General features: G+C 41.4%; 4 protein-coding genes across 5 annotated transcripts; 1 reads left to right on the top strand and 3 right to left on the bottom strand.

Annotated features, from left to right (window-relative positions):
- Window positions 1-1401: 1401 nt before the first annotated feature.
- btr02 (bloodthirsty-related gene family, member 2) lies at window positions 1402-5415 on the bottom strand. Of its 2 annotated transcripts, XM_085155972.1 has the most exons (7): window positions 5295-5415; window positions 3053-3325; window positions 2881-2958; window positions 2532-2774; window positions 2307-2433; window positions 2185-2211; window positions 1402-1946 (listed from the first exon to the last, which is right to left on the bottom strand). In XM_085155972.1, the coding sequence occupies exons 2-7, from the start codon at window positions 3320-3322 to the stop codon at window positions 1402-1404; spliced, it is 1290 nt and encodes a 429-aa protein (XP_085012098.1). In that variant the 5' UTR covers window positions 3323-3325; window positions 5295-5415. The 2 variants fall into 2 exon arrangements, with proteins under 2 accessions (XP_085012098.1, XP_085012097.1); XM_085155971.1 differs by lacking the exon at window positions 5295-5415 and having other exon boundaries at window positions 3053-4337.
- A 422-nt stretch (window positions 5416-5837) lies between these two features.
- Window positions 5838-9926, bottom strand: LOC146519945 (GTPase IMAP family member 4). Its single transcript, XM_085155979.1, has 2 exons — window positions 7348-9926; window positions 5838-6862 (listed from the first exon to the last, which is right to left on the bottom strand). The coding sequence occupies exons 1-2, from the start codon at window positions 7364-7366 to the stop codon at window positions 5838-5840; spliced, it is 1044 nt and encodes a 347-aa protein (XP_085012105.1). The 5' UTR covers window positions 7367-9926.
- A 168-nt stretch (window positions 9927-10094) lies between these two features.
- rsad1 (radical S-adenosyl methionine domain containing 1) lies at window positions 10095-14775 on the top strand. The gene is made up of 9 exons (XM_085155970.1): window positions 10095-10420; window positions 10550-10683; window positions 10760-10964; window positions 11501-11866; window positions 13229-13292; window positions 13378-13525; window positions 13785-13839; window positions 13934-14037; window positions 14271-14775. The coding sequence occupies exons 1-9, from the start codon at window positions 10280-10282 to the stop codon at window positions 14380-14382; spliced, it is 1329 nt and encodes a 442-aa protein (XP_085012096.1). The 5' UTR covers window positions 10095-10279; the 3' UTR covers window positions 14383-14775.
- Window positions 14776-14879: 104 nt separating this feature from the next.
- On the bottom strand, window positions 14880-21590 carry rasd2a (RASD family member 2a). The gene is made up of 2 exons (XM_085155978.1): window positions 16912-21590; window positions 14880-16804 (listed from the first exon to the last, which is right to left on the bottom strand). The coding sequence occupies exons 1-2, from the start codon at window positions 17447-17449 to the stop codon at window positions 16287-16289; spliced, it is 1056 nt and encodes a 351-aa protein (XP_085012104.1). The 5' UTR covers window positions 17450-21590; the 3' UTR covers window positions 14880-16286.
- Between the last annotated feature and the right edge of the window lie 6 nt (window positions 21591-21596).

Raw genomic sequence — 21596 nt, forward strand, 5'->3', positions numbered from 1 at the left:
TGAAAAGACTATTGGAGCATATAGTTATCATAAATATTTGGAATCAGGCTGGGAGGCCTGTTGGATTCCAGTGAGAACCGCAGAGAATAGCTTTCTTTGACACGACTGTGGGTGTCGAGCTACGCCTTGCCGGGTGGTGGATTATCTCAGAAAAACATGAGGAGTCTTGGAACACAAGCAGCTTTCATGAAAGCCTGTAGAGTGGGCCAGGAGAACCTGTGTCTTCTGTTTGTTACAGCTACAATTTTACTAATACTGTTTATACGATCCATTCATAACAAGATCGATACATATGCAGCAGGACATTGAGGACCAATGGGATGCTTTTTACTATTTAGTTAAGTTATTTAGTTTGAGTTTTGACTCCAGTAAGTATAATTCTGAAAGATTATTGTGATGTTTGGTGCAGATGACGGTGGATAAACCATATTAAAATAACAGAGGGCCCTGGAATATTCCCAGATCTCATTACTAAAATGTCCCTTTCATTCCAAGGAAGTTTTGCAGATAACACAATGGAAGAAAAGCCACTTCCAGTACATACATGTGTTGAAAACTAACAAACTAACAAAGCACATCGCATAAATTTGCTCTTAAGTCATAGTGAAGACATTTCTGACATTTGGAAAATGTTTAAATGTCCAAACAATATTAATGAAATGGTTATTATGAGGAATATTTACCTGAAATAGAGGTCGCTGAACTTTCACAGTTGATCCACAGTTTACGGTTTGCCTGAAGCTCCGTAGGTTTTGTAGTTCAGCTGTGAATGCCTGAAGTTGTGAATGACAGCCCTGAGAATTCAGAATTCAGTCAACAGGAAGGCCAGAGAGCAGGGGAGGCTCTCTGTCTCTCAGCTCCAACACCCAGGACAGGACTGGAGATGGGGCTGCCCTGCGAGATGCCAGTGTGTCTGTGTGGCGGTGGGCTGAAGCACGCACTTCTGTGCACAACTGTGTCGGTGTGTGAATGCGTGAATGTGTTTGAGTGTGTCTCCCAGTGCCTGGTGTACGGGCACAATGCCCTGCTGTTTTACTGTGCCCTCCCCCCCGCTTTCCCTGCTTCTCGTCAACCTCTGTCCCAACCCTGCAGCCCCGCGCATCCATCCAACTCAGCAATCCTCTTTTTTCTACTTTCACTCACTTGTTCATTTATGACAGCCATCTATTATTTACTGCCACACTTTTTTCTTTTTTCAGTCTGTTTATGCGTTTCATTGAAGTTTTCAAGTGTACTGACGTAGTCCTTTTGCACCATCTTGTTCAGTAGCCTGCTCTGACAGGGAAAATGTGGCTCATTGTTCAATAGCTTTGTAAATAAATAAACACATTAATCACGCTAGATAAATATTAAGGAGATAACAAGAACCAACAAGTAACTCTTTTTAAACTGGAATGAGGTTTAGATGCTGCAAAAACTTGAGCAGATGACTAGAGGAGCTGAATTTCTGCCTCCATGCATGCGACCGGGACTGAAGAATGGATGGAGCCGATCTGTGAACTTATCCGTGAAGGTCTGAATGTGGACTCCAGAGTCTGCGCAGTAGAAGGACACACAACCTTCGTTGTAATCCAGAAACACTCCAAACTTCTTGGGTCGTTGGTCTAGAGCTAACTGGGTGACAGGAGAGGTGTTTGCAATGTACTGGCCTCCAGCTTTCAGGCTTAAGGTCCAGAAACCATTTGCAGGGCACACTGTGAACTTGCCTTTCCTGTTTACGGACTGTCTGGCAACACCTAGGGTCCATTCTATCTTCTCCCCAACCTCCACTTCCCAGTAGCACCTCCCGCCAGCGAAGCTTTCTTTGGCCAGAACATTTCCCACTCTGTCAAACCTCTTGGGGTTCTCCGGTACTTCCTGAAGCTTATCCGTGTGCCTCACCTGCTTTCTGTCATCTGAGACCCAAAGGAAAGGGTGGGCTGTTTTAGCACTTAGGTTAACATCCACTAAAAAGAAAAAAGAGCGAAGAAAGGAGAAAAAGAGGGAAAAGTCAAGAATTAGTCAAACAGTGCGCGTTCATTTTCAGCTATTCACAACAGCTGAAAATTCATGCAGTTTAATTTTGAACTCAAAATGAAGCTGAATTATGGTTATATTTTTGATATTATCCACAAAAATAATCGTCAATCCCTAATAATTTTTGTAAAGTTGATAAAATGTATTTCTGCACAGCGAGAACCTTACCTGAGTATTTCTCGATTCTCTTAAGTTCTAAAAACGAACAACAGGGGGGGAGAAAAGAATGTCAATGAATTTATCTTTTAAGATTGATATGATGCACGCAAGATTAAAACAGCACCACCCACCAGCTTTGGAGAGTCTGTTGACTTCTAACTTTATTTGTTCCAACACGTCTGACAGTGCTCTTCTGGTGACTCCAATACAAGGATCAGTTTCTATGGTAACCTTGGACCAGTCCTTCATCTCACAGGGCTATTTAGCATTCGCAGTGTTGGAACGATTTTACAGTTATGCTTCAAATCACATCATCATCATCATCATGCATTTGGCAGTAGATGGAGATAACTTACCTTGGCAGGTCGCTTCAAGTCGTCACTCTGATCACCAGAGATCTGAGGGTCCGGTTCTTTGGTCTCCTTCCTCAGCTCCTCAATCTCCTGTTCGATCTCTTTGACCAGTGTTTCTACCCTGCTCTCCTCTTCTCTCTGCCTCTCCTCAATTGCAGCAACAACAGCTTTATGGCTCTTCTCCATAGCATTTACAAGGGCAGAGAAGATCTTCTGACTCTCTCGCACCTCTCTGAGGTAAGAGTTCTGATTGGACAGCAACATCATTTAATGATGTACAGATCAAAGTAAAATAAAGAAAAAATATAAATTATGTTATACATGTTTAAGTTTTATAGATATTTCCACTCACCTTTTGTAGCCCGAGAGAGTATTTCAGTCTTTCTATCTTCTGCACCCTTTCCTGAATCATTTGGTTAACATCTATAACCTGTGAATGTGCGAACACTTTGCATCAGCACACAAAAATACACTAGATTTATTAGATTAGATCACCTGTTATTAGATAACAGACAAAAGAGTACCGTTTCCTCATCTGGTGGTTTCTGTGGTCGAGACTTCCTGTAGTTTTCAGATACGTCTGCCAGTATGTGGTTGACACTGAGGTCAGGCTTGTCTGTGAACAGTCTCCTGCAGTGAGGGCAGTATTTCAACTGATGTCGTGTCCAGTATTTGGACAGGCAGGACAAGCAAAAGCTGTGTCCACATGGTATGGTTACGGGACTGGTGAAAATGTCCCTACACAGAAAGCACAAGAAGTGCTTCTCAGGGAGCAAGCAGATAGTAGAGGCCATGATCTGAAAAAGAAATTCTGTCAGAAAAAGTAAGAAACAGAGCTTTTTCCTGCAGTGCACATTGAAGTCTTTTAAGGGAGTGTTGTGTTTGAATAGTAAAGCAAAGAATAAACCAAAAGTGATACCTAAGAGTAAGTGAGAAGTGCCAACAGAAGTCGTTTGATAAACAAATGCAATGAAACCATCTTGTTAACAGCCATAGTAACTTGAAAATACTATAAAGTACTATAAAGTAGATTTGTGTTTTTAACACATAATTGTGTAAATGCTCAATCCTGCATCCAGGATTTTACTTACGCACTATGACAGTACACAAGTATCAAAAGTACTAGTCACTGTTACTCATATTACAAGATGCTTATCATATGTTTTATGAATTTTCAAGTGTATTAGTCATACATTGATTGGCCACTTTGTTAGGTGAGTGCGTTTAATTGCTCGTTAACATAAATATCTAATATGCCAATCACATAGCAGCAACTCATGCATTTAGGCATGTAGAAATAGTCAGAATGACGTGAAGTTGAAACTGAGCATAAGAATGGGGAAGAACGTAATTTAAATGACATTCAATGTAGAATAGTACTTGGCAGAAAATCACCCTGGGCTACTGGGGTTTTCCTGCACAACCATCTCTAGGCTTTACGGAGAATGGTCTGAAAAAGAGATTGTATCCAGTGAGAGGTCAGACGAGAATGACCAGACTGCTTCAAGGAAGGCAAATATAACTCAAATAACTACTTGTTACAACCAAAGTATGCAAAAGAGCATCTCCTTGAAGCAGATGGGCTTCAGTAGCAGAAGACCACACCGGGTGCCACTTCTGTAAACCATGAACAGGAAACGGAGGCTACAGTTTGCACAGGATCACCAACATTAGACAATAAAAGACTGGACAAATGGTAAATGGCCTGTATTTGTATAGCGCTTTTACTAGTCCCCCCTAGGGACCCCAAAGCGCTTTACACACCCAGTCATCCACACACTGGTGGAGGCAGCTACAGTTGTAGCCACAGCTGCCCTGGGGCAGACTGACAGAAGCGAGGCTGCTATATCACGCCATCAGCCCTCCTGGCCAACACCAGTAGGTGCTAGGTGAAGTGTCTTGCCCAAGGACACAACGACCGAGACTGTCTGAGCCAGGGCTCGAACCGGCAACCTTCCGATTACAAGGCGAACTCCCAACTCTTGAGCCACGATCGCCAAATGACTCTCAGTTTCATTTTGCTGCCATGTTCAGATGTTAGAATCAGAATTGGATCCTTGCATCAACAGTTCAGGTTGGTGGTGTTGGTGCAATGACCTGTGGGATATTTTCTAATCACACTTCAGACACCTTAGTACCACCAAGATTTTAGACACAGATACTTAAGGTTTGACTTTAAAATCCATGCTTATTAAACAACAGTAAAAATTCAGGATTCGGCTCACATTTCGCGTGAGAGACGGCAGATTTACTCATGGCAGAAATATTTTCACTGGAATTCAGGGCGTCATGTTTTAACATTGTGTTCTCATAAAGAATGGATTACTCTCATTCTACACAGACTAAAGAGGCAGAAACAACTGGACATGATTATACTTTAATGCCCTGCCGTTGAACTTTACCCCGCTATCTCTTTCTATCTCTGCGTGTTTTGATTGCCACCGTCACAGCCAGTGTGAGCAACAGCAGATAGATAACAAACAGAGGCAGCAAAATATGCAGTCAAACTGGTGTTTGCCAAATAGTTTTCTTGTGTCATGAGGAAGCTACGACTCAAAACAAAAATAAACCCACTAAATTCTCAAGATTGTTTTAATGTAATGTGCAATCCTCAGTTCGGACTCCCTTGTACTCACATAGGAAACAGTTTACGATTATGTAACATGGCCATAAAAGATTGAGAGGACTAACAGGAAATCAGCACACAGGTAACTTTGTGAAAACAGACACATTTGTTAAAAAGTATTAAAGGAAATGTGATCTTACCTTTACTTAGTTGATCTTTTCAGGGTAGGAGCGGTGTCTGTATGGCTTGTACTTGTTAATTTAGTTAATAATACACAGAAACTTCACTGGTTCACACTGAACAGGTGTACTGAGGTATGTGGATTGTCTAGGAAAGGGGCAGCGCTTTAGACAATGGCGTGCTCAGCTAAGACTCCGCCCTACATGTTATTTGAGCTGCACTTTAACTAATCCACAGCAAGGCACCAGGAAGAGGTGGAGGTTGAATAAAATATAAAGTGTTCACACAAATCTGCTATAAATGTGCTAAAATCACAGCTTCATTTATTTATAATAGGCCTATTTATAGTTTAAACTGGCTGTCACAGTTTGAATTGATGCCACTAGAAACCTTTCAAGTTTTCTGTCGAAATAGTCTCGTACTACACGTATGTTCTTGAGATGAAAGAGGGCTTAAGACGGCTATCTAGTTTGTTATCAAGTAAGTGAAAAGCTACCTAACCAGAAGTTGGATACAAAGAGTAAGTTTTTTATTTTCATCAGGTCATCAGTCAGTTCCCTATGTCATGTACGAGGAGCTGCAAAGAAGCGGTTAATAAAGATTGAGTTGAAGTTCAGTCTGGCAGTCGGGGCCATTCTGTTGTCCATATGCTTTATTGCCACCTGTGCTGTTCCCCCTGCTGATCCACCCACTGCACCACCTATGATCCCATAGAGAACCATCCCTCCTGGGCCCTCTATAGACCCGGCCAGCGCACCCATCACAGCCCCCACAACAAAACCCGTCCCCAGGCCTCTGGCTAGGGACGTCCTGAGCCAGCTGTTGTCTATCTCCGCTTGAGCTCTAATCTCTGCGCCAATATTAGCCGTATAGGCATCCTTCTGGAAGTACAGCTCCTCTTCCATGTATTGCTTTTCCATCTCAGCCCATGCCTTCTCTATCTCTGCTGCTCGCTGCTTCCTAAGCTTATTCTCCTCCTTCTTTACACAGTCCTCTGCCTTCTGGAAAGTTTTGCTGGAGAAGTAGCCTCCTCCTAACGAGGCAACCATCAGCTCTATCTTCTTCAACAGCTCTCTGTCCTGACTTCGATCTCTCCAGTTCTTGTTGAAAAGGTGAAAGCGTCCACTGTACTTCTCGATGAGTTCTCGCAGATGCCAATCTGTCTTCTCCACCCTATCTTCCAAGGCAGCTCTATTCTGATTTCCTTCATAGGCCAGGAGGACCATGGCGTGTCTCAGACAGTGTCTTCCAAAGCGTTCCCTCATCAGTCTGGAGGTTCTCACATCATTGGGGGAGATTTTCTCCATGTCAAAGGCAACAAGAAAGGCATGGGGACCAGGTATACATAAGCACTTGGACTTCCTTATCTCCATCTTCCTCTTAGCTTTAGATATATCCTTATCATAGATGTTTGGTCCATTGATCACTGCCACTCGTCTACCAGCCAGCTCACCGTTGTTCCTTATGCTGCCAGAAAGGCTGGTGACATCCTTAGAAAACACCTGTCTCCCAAGTATGGAATTGGTTAGTAGGAACTGAGAAGGTCCACTGCTACCAACCACCATGAGCCTTAATTCTATGGCACCACCTTTAAAAATTTTAAAAAACAGAAATTCAATTAGGATCAGATTGATAAAGATTTTTTTTAAGTGTGTAACAAACTCAGAAAACAATAAAAAATGTCAAAAGAAGCTAAAATATCAGCAATTAACATCATTAACACCATATTGTTTGTGTTTGGCTTATTTTATACTTTTTCTGATATCAATGCAATGCAAAGCATGTTTGAAAAGGGCTGTGTGTGTGCATGCGTCTGGTTCATCCTACTTTCTGAACATAACTTATGGTACATGTGTGCAGTAAAATCTAACAGTAAGTAGGGTAGTTTGATTTTTATTGTTAAAGTTAAACCCAAGGTTCAACTCCTCCTTCTCCACCTATAGTTATTTTCTCACAGTCCCTGCCTGACATGCAACTTGAGAATATTCCCCTTTGTGCCTTTGTGCCTAGAGCAAAGAGAAACCACATCAAATCCTTTCTTTGTCATGTTTGCATGGTTATTGGAAAGCCTACCTTTCTTCCTTGTATCCATTTGGCAGCTTCACATCACAGATTCAGTAGTTTGTTTGTTTGTTTTTAATTTGGAAATTATTAAAACCTTTCCTTGAACCGACTTCACACATTTGAGTTCGGTGAAAACATATTCCTGTGTGTTTCCCGTCTCTCCCTCTGTCAGCCTCACTGTATCTGCTGATTAGATAACTGGTCACTAGATTTTACATTAAGTGGAAAATGACCTCAGGGCTGGAAGCTGGCAGTGAACATATTCACATTTATTGACATTAATATCAATCTATGTGTATTTAAAGCTTTAGATTTATTACTGATTGCATGTATGAACACTGTCTTATTTTGGAAATTATATTGCAGTAAATGAGAGCAGGTATACATGCATGCTTTCTTTGTTTTGATTTGAATTATCGAGTGAGGATCAGACTCATCTGATGATGAGTAGCACCGACATGGATCCATGATTGCAGTTATATCAGAATAATGAAGACATTTACTGTCTATAATCCTGATTTATATTTTTAATCTTTAGTTAAAAAATAATCCGTTTTTAAAGCAGCTGTTCTAGGCTGTGTTACTGTCTGTGTGCTAGGCTTCGGAAAAATCAATATCTCATTAGTTAGTTTCATCGTGTGTTAGTGGGACACACGTTTACTTTCCAAATATAGACTTGTGTCTTTATTTAATGTATCAGCTATGCTCATAAGAATTCCCACATAATCTACCAGTGGATCAGCCCAACCATACCCTTGAAAGTCTCTAGGTTGTCTTGACTAAGGTTACATGTGTTAGTCCACTGAGTTGGTGCCAGATATTTGTATTATTCAATTCAATTATATACATTGCCAAATCACAACAACTCTAGCTTTAAAGCGCTTTATATTGTAAGGTAAAGACCACACAATAATACAGAGAAAACAGAGGAAAACCCCAGAAATCATATGAACCCATGAGCAATGGCTTTGGTGACAGGAGAGGAAAAACTTCATTTTAGGAAGAATAAACCTCCAGCCGAACCAGGCTCAGGGAGGTACAGCTATCTGTCGCAACCAGTTGGGAGTGAGGGTAGGAAGACAGCATAAAGACACGCTGTGGAAGAGAACCAGATATTAATAATGACTCATGATTAAAAGCTGAGTGATGTATAAACACTTAAAAAGGTAAATTAAGAAGAAACACTGAAAGTGCATTGTGGGAATCCCCCAGCAGCCTTCCCACAAAGGGAAGGTTTGCATTAGGACTGAGGGTTATCTGATCCAGCCCTAACTATAAACTTTAAGCCTTAAAAAAAAGTTTTAACCCTAATCTTAAAAGTAGAGAGTGTGCCTGTCTCCCAATGTCTCAGAGCAGAGTGCCTGTAGAGGAGATAGCGTACTGTGAGGTTTTTAAGATAAAGTGGGGGCTGAGTATTCAAGACCTTGTATGTTAGGATCAGAATTGTAAATTCAATTCTGGATTTAACAGAGAGCCAATGAAGACAAGCTGTCTCTTTCTGGACCCTGTCAGTACTCTTGCTGCAGCATTTTGGATCAGCTGAAGCCTTTTCAGAGAGTTTTAGGACATCTTGATAATGCTGAATGACAGTAGTTCAGCCTAGAAGTAATAACAAGCAGTTGAACAGGTGCACCCAACAAAGATTACTTATGATTCATAGGCTCCTAAATAAGCTGCATCATTTTATGCGCCCATATAAATCACATTTTAATCAGAAAAAGCTTAAAATCAACCTCTAAATCATAGAATACTAACAATACTATTCACCTTCCAGCATGTTGTCAAATTTGAACCATTTTAAACTTTGACAACAGCAAAAATACCCTACGTGTTATAAATATTTAATACTGTTTGATTCTTTTGCAAATTTTATATATAGTGAGGCTATTTGGGGTCAAATTTGACCTGTATCTATCCAAATGTATTTCAGATTCACTGCCATTAGTAAAATCAAGGAAAACTGTGAATTTTAGGGAATCTTGAAACTGCAAAACTGTGTGTGCCTTGTCTGTTATGGGATAGTGGTGACAGAGTTCAAGGGCCACATTTGACCAAGTTAGTGCAAAGACAGAATAGGAGTTATAATATATAACCCTACATGACAAGCAGAGGTCAAAGAGTGCCTTGATGCCAATGATTACCAATTTCACTTCACAGAGAGAGAGTTCCTGGTTCAATCCTGGCTAGGGCCATTCAGTATGAAGTTTAAAGGCACTTTGAGTGGTTAATAAGAGTGGAAAAATGCTATATAAATATAAGTGTATTACAGTTAGACCTGAAATGTAAAAAAAGAAAAGAAAAGAAAAACGAAGAAATAATTCATTTTGATAGTCTCATAGTTACATAACACATGTGCAAGTCCCACACAAGCAAGGATTTCATTAATGTTGCGATAATAATGATAACTGCAGATGGTACTTACAGAGATTTGTTATGACATAACATTGATCGTAGTGTTTAATGGTTGTAAAGGTCATACGTGGTTATATAATAAATCCAAAGAGTTCAAGGAGTTTCTTTCCATTTCTACTTTAGCGTTAGAATATATTTAAATCATTACCGCTGCAACGTTTTCATGTTTTGGGTAAAACTGGAGACGATGTTGTGTGAAAATACATATTTTTCACCAAAAGCAAATGTTGCAAACCTAAAAACCTGGCTGACCCTCTTGTGCTTTGGGTATTTCTTACTGTGGTAAAACAGCGCCCCGCTGTGGCCAAACTGGGAACATGAAGAGGAAATCGCTCCATGTATTTCCGGTTGGGGCGACTTGACGGCACCTTCAAATAGCGTAAATACAAAGTGATTTTACGCTATTTTGTAACTACTTTGTTGTCACAGAAACGCATACCGTTTGAGTGATGAAGCCGGGTAGTGAGGTAACCTCTGGTTCGGGTCGGAGAATGTAATCTCCCGTGGAGAAACAAACGCTGTCTCCAAAATGATGAGACGCACTTTAAATGCGGTCAATCGTGTCCTCCCTCCCCGACTGAGGCACTTCTCGGGCGGAGAAGTAACCGAAAATGTGTCTGAATGTGCGGCATCTCCACAAATCACAGAGCGCGCGTCTCTTTATGTGCACGTGAGCTATAACTTCTTTTTTTCTTTTTCTGAGAACATCACGCGCACATGTATCCGTAACTGCATGTTGACTCACCTGATTTAAACATAAGTGGGCTGTGTCATGACTATAAGGTTCTTCCTCCCCCAGTGGCCTTACTGTCTCAGGAGGTGCTCCTACTGCAATTTCAATAAGTACGTATCCAAAGAGAACAATTCCCACGTCATGACTAAGTGCCTTCAGAGGGAGATTGAGACACTGCTGCGACTCAGTCAAGTATCCTGGTATGTGCATTTATTAAACCTGACAATCAGTAACTGTAACCTGCAGCTGAGATCACACTCTGGTTTTCATTTGTAGCATCACCTCAGTGTTCTTTGGTGGTGGGACTCCAAGCCTGGCCCACCCCTCCATCTTTGCTGCGATCCTCGAGACTGTGTCCAGGCAGGTGAATCTCTCAGATGAGGCCGAGGTCACCCTCGAAGTCAATCCCACTCCTGCGGGAAAGTCCAGGTTAGAGGACTACTGCCGTGCCGGGGTGAACCGATTTTCCATCGGGGTCCAGGTGAGCGTAATCCTCGGGTGCTCATGAAAGCCCATGGAAAATCAGGGCCTTCCAGCTGTTTTACGCAAAGCATTTAGTGCTTGGTTGCAACTTTACACTCCAGGCCTATCATTGTGTTCATGTTTTTTTTTTTGAAAATCCCCTCTTCTGTGTGATGACATTTACTCAAAACACACTTTTTGAAGTTTAGTCTTGTCAGGTCCAAATCACACATCTAGGGTACCAGTGCTTGTTTCTTTTACTCTGCATCATAGACATTAAATTGCATGCAATGAAAATTGCAATTTGGATTTTATATTGTAGATTTCAGTTGGAATAGAGCTTAAATGTGTTTTCAGAGGTTAATCTTTCCATCTGTCTATCTCCTGACTCGATAATATTGGAAAAATAACACAATTCAAAAATGTTGACCCACTTATATGTACTATGAGGTGATGTAACTCTGAAAATTGCATTAATAATTTGATTCTGAAGGGGTAAGGTGAGAACTTTTTTTCATTTTATGGAACAACACTGATCAAACTTTCTATCTTCAGTCTTTGAAGAATGAGGACTTGAAAAGTCTGGGAAGAGACCACGACTCCCACGAGGCTTTGCAGACTATCGAAGAGGCCAGGAGGCTGTGCCCTGGTCGGGTGTCGGTGGATGTCATGTTCGGACGTCCCAAACAAACCGTTGAATCCTGGGAAATAGAGTTGTCTGAGCTGCTGAGGGTGTGTGATGATCACGTGTCTCTGTACCAGCTGACCCTGGAGCGAGGCACTCAGCTTTTTAAACAGGTTGAGTGCGGTGCAGTGACGATGCCCTCCGAGGATGTGACAGCAGAAATGTACCAGCGCGCCAGGAAGACTCTGCACCAGCATGGCTTTCAACAGTACGAGGTGTCGAATTTTGCAAGACATGTAAGTCTTTGCTGTAACAAGAACGTTCTCCTTTCCGTACTTTAACGCTTCACCTTATCATGCATCCGTTTTATACACAAATATTATATGTTAAATCGAAGGAAGGTTCGGAGAATGAAAAGAGAAAATAAATAAAAGAAAAACACTTCCTTGGTACACTTGTTTAAATGCTTATTAACACAAATACTTAGCCAGCCAATCAAGTGGCAGCAACTCATTGCATTTAGGCATGTAGACACGGTCAAGACGACCTGCTGAAATTCAAACTGAGCGTCAGAATTAAGAGAAGAGCGCTGATTTCAGTGACTCACAATGTGGCATTGTTATTTGTGCCAGACGGGCTGGTCTGAGTATTTCAGAAACTGCCGATCTGCTGCGAGTTTCCCACACAACCATCTCTAGGGTTTACTGAGAATGGCCTGAAAAAGTGAAAGTACCACTCAGCAACACTTCCTTGGTAGAAAATGCCTTGTTAAAGTTAAGAGGTCAGAAGAGAATGACCAGGTTGACTTGAAGGCAACAGTAACTCAGATAACCACTCGTTACAGCCAAGGTTTGTAGAAGAGCATCTCTGACTGAACACCACACCAAATCTTAAGGAAGCATGCCAGATACCATCCTGTCAGCTAACAACTGGAAACTGAAGCTACAATTCACACGGTCTCGCCACAGTTGGATAATAGAAGATTGAAAAATGTTGCCAGATCTGATGATTCTCAATTTCTGCTGCAACTTTCGGATGGTAGGGTCAGAAATTGACATAAACATGAAAGCATGGATCCATCCTGCCTTGTAGCAACAGTTCAGGTTGGTGGTGGTTTTATAATGGTGTAAGAGGATGTTCGTATCGACTGAGGATTGTTTAAACGCCACAGTCTATGTGAGTGTTGTCACTGATTATGTCCATCGCTTTACGACCAGTGTCGTCATCTTCTGATGGCTGCTTTCAGAATAACATGCCATATCACAAAGCTCAAGTCATCTCAATCTGACTGATAGTGGCTTCACTGTTTACAGTTCATGCAAAAAAAAAGTCTTCCTTCACTCTTAATTGTAAAAAAAACTAAATACGTACAACAAACTACATGTTCAGTCCTCTGTTTTATAGGCATCCATATTTTTCTTGTATAATTTAGAGTCATCAGATGTTTTCGAGGTTATTGAGCGAGATTTAAATGTCCAGTTCTATTGAAAACCAAAGATTTATATTGTTTTTTCCCAGCAGAGTCTACTAAGTTGTATTTTTAAGCTTCTTTTTAACTTTGTGTTTGGTTTTCTGTCTTCATTAAATCTCCATAATATGACAGTTTTACTATTCTCCCTCATAAACACTCAGTAAATGTTTTTCTCTGTGTAATGTAGAACTCAGTGAGTCATCACAATATCAGCTACTGGAAAGGAAACCAATACATCGGTGTCGGCCCAGGTAATACTTAGATCTAAAGCACTAAATCACTCCGGTTATGCTCCTGTTGGAAACGGTGCTTTTTATATTGTTGTCTCTGACACAGGAGCACACGGGCGGTTTGTTCCTCTGGGGGAGGGAGGTGTTGTTCGAGAGGCCCGGACCCAGACTCTGGAGCCTGACGTGTGGATCCGTGAAGTGCGGCAGAGGGGACACGGGACGCGGAGGCGGCTTCAGCTTGGCCATCTTGAATTGTACGCCGTTGCACTTCCAGGCAGAGACAGATGCCCAGAAATGCTCTGAACATGTGAAATGTAGCAGTGAAGTCTGAGACAGTCCACAGTGTAATTTATCCCACTGAGTGTTGAGGCTGTGGCACATGTGCTTGTTCTCTCAAACATTCTGTCCTCGTGAGATGCTATTATGGGACTTGTATTCAGGCCTTTTACTCTTTCTGTTCTGTCCTTGCTATTCTGTATTCAGTTTAAGTTATGAACGATGTTTGCTTGGCAGATTGGAGGAGGTGTTGGTGATGGGAATGAGAATGACTGAGGGCATTAATCATAAGGTAAAGCACACAAAATAAATCAATTCATTGTATTTTCTGTCACGGCAGATAATGTTCAGTTTGCAGAGACTTTTTTTAAAAATTATGTTAACAGCACTGGGAGATGTTCAGCCCACAAACTGGCCTTGATGAAGTTTTTGGTGAATCCATTGTCGTCCAAGAGTTGCTACAGAGCGGACAGCTGATTCTTGATGACAGGTGACTTATGATGTTTAATTTTCTCTTTAAGTTTCCTTACCTGTGCGGAAGCCAACCTAACAATTGTTTTTATTATTTGATAATATTTCCCTTAATATATAATGGTTTGGTGCATGAGGTGACAGAAAATAAGGGGAATAGTCTGTTCTGATTTCCCCAGCACACGGTATTTAAAATGTCTCTACAGCTTGAAGGTTAAATCATTTGTATCTTTTTTTCTTTTTCTTTGTCAGAGGTCTGAGGTGCTCCTGGGAAGGACTGGCCTTACTGGACAGCATCCTTCCAGCTCTCCTGGTGGAGCTGGAAAGACAAATTTCCCCCAAAGCCTCACGGGGACCACTCTGAGTCTGCTGGCAGACAAACAAAGAACACCTCCAACCTTCAATGACACAAATGTTTATAAAGCAGATAAGCTCGTGGCTGTCAAAACATATAAAAACCAACAGTTTTGTTTGGTACACCTTTTAAACGTGTTAGTGAAGGCTCTTCATCATTTTCCAGACCATTGCAAACGTGACTTTATCTTTAATGACTGCAGCCCAGCAGCGATCGAGCATATTGTGTTATGTCCATGTTGCCTCTCCTACCGGTTAGAACTAGTCTTGGATTTAAGTCTCCAGATGCTTTCATGCAGTCATTACTACAACGGATACACTTTGCACTAAAGCTTTAATTGCTGCTGTTGCTGTCGTTTAATCATAATTATACCTCTGACAATAAACAGGAAATTGTTTTGGATTGATGTCATGGTCTTTTTAGCAAATGTACACGGTGAGCAGGAGGTTTTAGAGGGTGAACAAATTATATTGTACCAAGAAAAGCCTCCGAGTAAGCAATCATTTTGTTCTCGGACTTTATTGATATCACTGCAGGTGCTGCATGTCTTATCAAATCCCTGGAAATCATACCAGATGGATGAACATTAATTTCCTGGTGAGTAAAGGGATATCTAGATATCTATAGCTTTAAACTGATCCCAGCTCACTTGTAAGTCTCTAAATTTCGTAATCACTGTCGAGTTTGCCTAAAAAGAGCTTTGAAATGTGGTTCTCCTGGAGAGAAGTGAGACATTTGTGTTGTGCATACAATAAAACTCCCCCTCATGAGAGAATAAATAATAAATATTTAGTCCATTTAAAAGGAATGAGTCTCATCTCAAGGAACTTTACTGTCATGAGACATATTCAGACATTATTATTTTTCCATGAACTAGGTCTGGAAATACAGATCTTTATGATTCAACTGTGTATTGAAAACCCAGCTAGTGCCCTGTCACTTAAAAAGTACACGCGGGTACATCGGCACCTTTTAAACCTTGTTTGTAGATTGAAATCTGGTGACCGTGGAGGCATGTTGAGCACCAGTTTGAGATGATTAAAGCCTTAGCAGCCATTAGAAGATGGGTTCACTGTAATCAGAGTTACTTAAATCCCCTTTCTTTCCCATTCTGATTCTCATTTGTGACTGTACCAGACAAATTTGTCAGGAGCTTGTGTTTTTATTTCATCGTGACTTTTAGTTTAGCTTTCTAAAGTGGGTTTTATTGATCCACTTCAGTTTTTAGAGAGGTTTATTTTAAGCAAATATGCTGAACTTCTTGTCAGTGTCAGTAATATTAAATGCCGAGTTGAATAATCGTTGTGCTCTCTCCATGGTGCTGATCTCACTCAGTCTCTCTCCTTTCGCCCACCTTCCCCTCTTTAATAAATCATGCGCTATCACTCATTGTTTCCTCCAACTGCCATGGTGACACACGCGCGCGTACACCACCGCGGCTGATTAATAGGCATTGTAGCACCTCTGTACTTAAAGCCATTCACTAAGCCGTGGGCGTTCTAAACAAACCGTGCAAAAACTCTCGAGACTGACAACAGATACTGGAAGATGTTGAAGGTCTGCGTTTGAATCATCCACCCATGGCTCTGAACTCCCTCCCACACGCGAGGTTTTTGCATCATCACTCGAAGAGAATTGACTGCTTACGTCAGTGTGCGTAATCTGGCCGTGCCCGTCTCTTTGTGAAGAGATTCTTAAATGTTTTGTAACAAACGGAATGATGGAAAACAAGGACACAAAACACGCAAGATAGTTGGAAATATTCAGCTTTTATTACAGGGTTATAGAATAAGTATATACAAAAAAACACGATAAGAATGCACTGGTCCAGCCAGGTGCTACAGAGTATAACTCTTTACGTATACCATATTGCAGCGTACTACTACAATTTGTTTGTCGAGAAGTCTCACGATTCATTGAATCTGACACTTCTCGGGTTTGTTGTGTTTGGTGCTTGATCCAAGCACGAGTTGCAGGTCGCTGTTGAAGCTCGGGCGGCGCGCCAGAGGGTCCACTGCGGCACAGGGCGCAGAGAGTACACGCGTACGGCTACCCCTCCTGCCTCGCTGGCCGACGTACAGCGACCGATAGGTGAGGATGGGTATGACCTGATGTCGCGATGGACTGGTCTCGTGAGGTAGTCCACCCAGAGAGGCAAGGGCTCTGAACATCGCGTCCAGCCCGGTGCCGGTTTTAGCAGAGGTTTCGAAGAATGGGATATCTTCGCCGAGGATTTTCCCCACGTCTGGCCGTCTCACGTCTCTCTCTGAGTCTAAGTCCCCTTTATTGCCGCATACAATGACCGGCACTCTCATTGGCTGTTTTAATTTCAGCAGCTTTGCCTTAGCAGCTTTGATTTCGCTGAGCAGCTCACAGGCTTCACTCAGAGATTCTCTGTCATCCAAACTGAAGACGAGCAGAAAAATGTCACCTGGAGAGACAAAGAACATCAGATGTAAATTAAGGTAGCATTCATTTTCAAAAGATAAAAAAACGACATCCCTTAAAAACAAATTTAATACAGCACTGATTCCTAACCTGTCAGGATGGATAGTCTGCGTTTGGCAGGGAAGTCCCTCTCACTTGCCGCATCCAGAAGATCGACCTGGTATGCCTCTCCTCCTATGTGGAACAGCTTTCTGTGGAAGTCTTCGATTGTGGGCTCATAGCTCTCCTCAAAATCTTTCCCCATGAACCGCCGGAGAATGTTTGTTTTACCCACTCTGGGCGCACCAAGCACAACTACTCTATGACAATTTCTGGGCTTGGTCAAACGCAACTCCAGCAGGTCCACGGACCTCTTCGGGAGTCGATCAGCCGACACTTGCCGATTGCCAGAACTTGAGGATCTACTCTCAACTATCCTCGTATCCTGCTGTCTCCAGCGCCCCTTAACCTTTTTGACGAGCCCCATGCCTGTCGCTATGTTTGAGACTTTGGGGTGCTGGAGCACTGGACCGAGTGAGGTGCTCTGAAGATCTGGATGCGTAATGCTTGATTGTAGATGCCCGGTGAGAGAGTTCAACATTTCGAGAATGCCATCAACGGGAAGATAAAACTTCTCAGTTGCGTTCATCTCTTGTGCTCTTTCAAGAGTCTCCAGTCACCGAGAGGCAATCACAACCTCACCAACCCAGTTGCTTTCCCATGTGTCCAGCGAAACAGAGCCGAGTGTCATCTCTTATACACCCACAGTTTCTGCGTCAGCAGGCTCATTCAAAATACATTCCTTTTATAGAAGCACGGAGCCCCCCGCGGCCCCCGCTTGTGAAAAATATTCATTTGGAGGAAGACAAACGTGCTAGATTGGTCTAGAAATAGACTTTTTCAGTTGGTGCATTGCAGGTTTCTGAAAGTTATCCGGATTGTTTTAAATTACGATCTTACTTTGTTCTGGTGGGGGGGCACGAAACACTCTGATCTGTTCTGGCACGCTTCTATTTTTAGCACTTGACCTGCAGGTGCTTCCTATCTAATTCTGGGTAAATGTTTCGTAGACAGAGTACAGATAATTGCCCATATCATGGACATTGGAGGTGTGACGTGCGAGCGCAAATTAATTTTGTTTATCCTCTTTTCCTGAAACGCTGTCACGGAGACATTAGCCATTTGCCGTATATGTATTTATATCTGTTATTTAACATTTCCACAGTGTTTTCATAACAAATCCCACTTAACAACACATCCCTGCACCGCCCGACATAAATCTGTGCATGACGGATTTTATTATTCCTGAACTGTGATTGCATACTCTGGAAGCCCCTTTATTTTCTGAATTGCTCACGACTTTTTCGAGTGTTGAAGCTTGAAACAGAGCAACTCTTTGCTTTATGAATCATAGATGACCTGGCGATGAGTCCTCTGCAGAACCTCCGGCGTCAGAAAGCTGATGTTATTCTTCCACGGTACACTAACATATAAATCAAATTTGTATTTCTGGAGGAGAGATATGCTGATGTTTTAGAGAGAAGGTGTATCACTGGAGCACACCAAATCATTTGTGAGCTCAGTGCAGAAATCAGAACATGATACAAAGCCTTTTTCCCTCCATCAGACTATTCTCAAAATCCAAGGACACTTTGAATGGACAGCCCACATAATGGTTTCTTTCTTGAACCTGAAAAACATGCTGTTATATATACAAGACTAGCTGATCGCCATGGAGATTGCAGTCTCACTCTAAAAGTGCACTTTAGTGCTACAGCTGAAAACCATGTTGTGATGAATAATGTAATATAAGCAGCCATAGTAGCTAATAATGTACGAGTAGATGGTTGGTTCCTAAATAGGTGCTATCAGCAGTACATAATGGAACACTGATATACTTTTAGAAATACTAATGGGGTGCAAAAGCCTGAGAGAGCTCGTGAATATTTGAGCTAGTTTGCGTTTTTTGAATTTATATTGTAAAATTTTCCATTAAAAATAACAGTGAGCTTAATAAAGTGAGCAGAAACACAAATCCACGTATTTTAGTGCATCTTTGGTTTTGATCAGAGCATATACTTGAGATTCGCATTGTGCAAAATTTGCAGATTTTTTTTTTGTTTTCAGGACATAAGAGGGAGACAGAAACACTGCCCCTAGAGGGCACCAGAGACAAACAGATGAAGTTAGTTGATTAACCAGTGGAAAGGAATTGATTATGATTATGCACATGCTTTTGTTGCAGCAGCAATTAACTAAAAGTAAATTATTATTCCCATTCATACACATTACAGGACATTACACCCATTTTCAACCCTGCTCCTTTGTCTTGCATGACCTCTTATTTTAGCTGTTGTTTTTAGCATTCTTTGCTTGATGTAGCAGTTTACCTAAACAACAGTCTGAGCCCTCCTTTGTCAGAGTGTCTTATCCTCCCTGGTGTGTTCCTTTTGTGATTGGTCTGGTCTGGATGCCACAGATTGCTGACTCTTTTACTACATGCTAAATGTAGTTTGGTGTTGTCATGCTCAAATAAGCAAGGCTTTCCCTGAAAAAACAACGTTCCTTGAGAGACAGCATATGTTGCTCCAAAACCTATTCAAATTGTTTATTATTATCGTTTAATGGACCTTTCACAAATGAGCAAGTTACCCATGCTGTTTGCAGCAACGCACATGATCACAGATGTAACCTTAGAACTGTGCACTGAAAACAAGGCTCTCTTCTTTAGCTCTGATGTCACAGCACCCAGCTTTTTTTTAAAAAAATATGTTGCTGGTACTGAATTAAATTAAGCATATATTTTTTTCAAATACTTTTAAATATGCTGTCAATAAAAACAGAATACAATGATTTGCAAATCTCATAAACCCACATTTTATTCACAATATAATAGAACACATATAAATGTTTAAACTATAAAGACATTTGACTTTTTTGTGAAACTTTGAGCTCATTTAGAGTTTAATAGCAGCAACATCTCTCAAAAAGTTGTGATCAGTGCAACAAAAAGGCTGTAAAAGTAAGTGATATTAAAAAGAAACAGTTTGAGGAACATTTTTCAACTAATGAGATTAACTGGCAGCAGATCAGTAACATGATTGGATATAAAAAGAATATCTTAGAGAGGCAATTTCTCAGAGCTGAAGATGGGCGGAGGATCACCAATCTGCAACAAGCTCAAAGAAGAAGCCATATGTGAACATCACTGGGACACACTGCCGTCTTTGTAACATAAAATACAGAAACAAGACTGGGCTGTCGGACAAGAATGGAACAACATTCCTCTCCCAAAAGACTGCCATGAAATTCAAAGTGGAGCTAATATTGTTCTTATAATTGTACATTTGTTATGTGTTCTATGTTCTACTGTGAATAAAATATGTGTTTATTCTGTATTTATTTACGTTTTACAGAGTCTGGTAACTTTTGGGAATTAGGCTTGTGTGCCAAATTCTTAGTTTTAATCATGTCTGTAACAGTTTTAATAAACTTTATGGTTAAATTATATTTAAATTCTTTGCATTATTACACTATACAGTTTTTTAAAAATCCAGCTTTTTTTTTGATGAAATAGGATGCTAATATCCCTGAGACTTACTATAACTATAACCACCATAATCTAAGTCTTCCTTTCAGGGTAGTAATTTACATTATACACACTCACTGTAATGGAGGTGTCCCCAGGAGGTATAAGACTGTGTTAATAGATTAATGTCTCCAGAAGTAACACATGTGCACACACACTTGAAGTCTGATTGCCTTTCTTGCATGACGTCATCATTGGCCGTCCTCTCTCCTCCCCCTCTGTTTTCCCAGCCCTCGCCTGCATGTCCCCCCTGTCCTGACCTCATCACGCCTTTGTTGGGGAACAAAGAATGTTCAGGCATCTGTTTTGAGGAGAAATAAAGACAGAGAGGAGGAGGGCTGAAAGAGGTATATGAAATGAGCTTGACTGACTGGATCAGTGAAAGTGAACAGGGCGGCTGCAGCAAGCCATAGTACATTCCTACACACAGGGCCGGGCAGTACACACTTATTTCAGATATATATATTATTTTTAACCCCCAAATCATACGTCATATCGCTTGATGACATTTTAATTCCTGTGCACTTTGCCCTTCAGTTGTCTTCAGGAGTGGTTTTGTTGTTACAAGGTTGAGCTGGTATTTCCTGTATATCCTGCTCAACCACAAGACCCGCTGCACTCTCTCCAGCAGCTTCTCCCTTTAGTTAGATAATCATTTTGCACTCACTGTATGTTCATACAGACACCCTCAGATTACACTGTGCATTTGTCTGAGTCCAAGCCAGAGTGAATACAGAGCAGATTGAGGTCTTAATGCACAAGGATGGGAGTTCAGACAAGAACCCATTAGTGGTAATAAATAAGTAAAGAGCGGAAATGCATGGAAGAAGCTGGTGGGAAGGAAGTGTAGTTCTTTGTACACTCCCCCTGGGAGAGCATGCTCACTCAAAAAGTGTTGCAGCGCCGACTTTCTGTGAAAAGATCTGTGCCTGGCTTAGATTATTTGTTCTTATCTCACAGTACAAAATTGTACATCGATCTAGCTGTGTGTTTGCACCACTCGCAAATAACACACAGTTCTAGTTGTTTTAAGCTTGTGAATGTTTGTGGCAGAGAAAAAGAGAGATTCCTCAGCATGTGCTGTGATCACCTGCTTCAGTTACGATGATTTTCCATCAGGCAGTGAAAGAGTTAAGTCTGACTCTGCATGCACCGAGCAGGCCTCCCTCCCTCCCCTTCTCTCCATCCATCCATTTTTACTGTGTGT

The sequence above is a fragment of the Neolamprologus multifasciatus genome, chromosome 4, assembly GCF_963576455.1.
Source record: "Neolamprologus multifasciatus chromosome 4, fNeoMul1.2, whole genome shotgun sequence".
Classification (NCBI taxonomy): Eukaryota; Metazoa; Chordata; class Actinopteri; order Cichliformes; family Cichlidae; genus Neolamprologus; species Neolamprologus multifasciatus.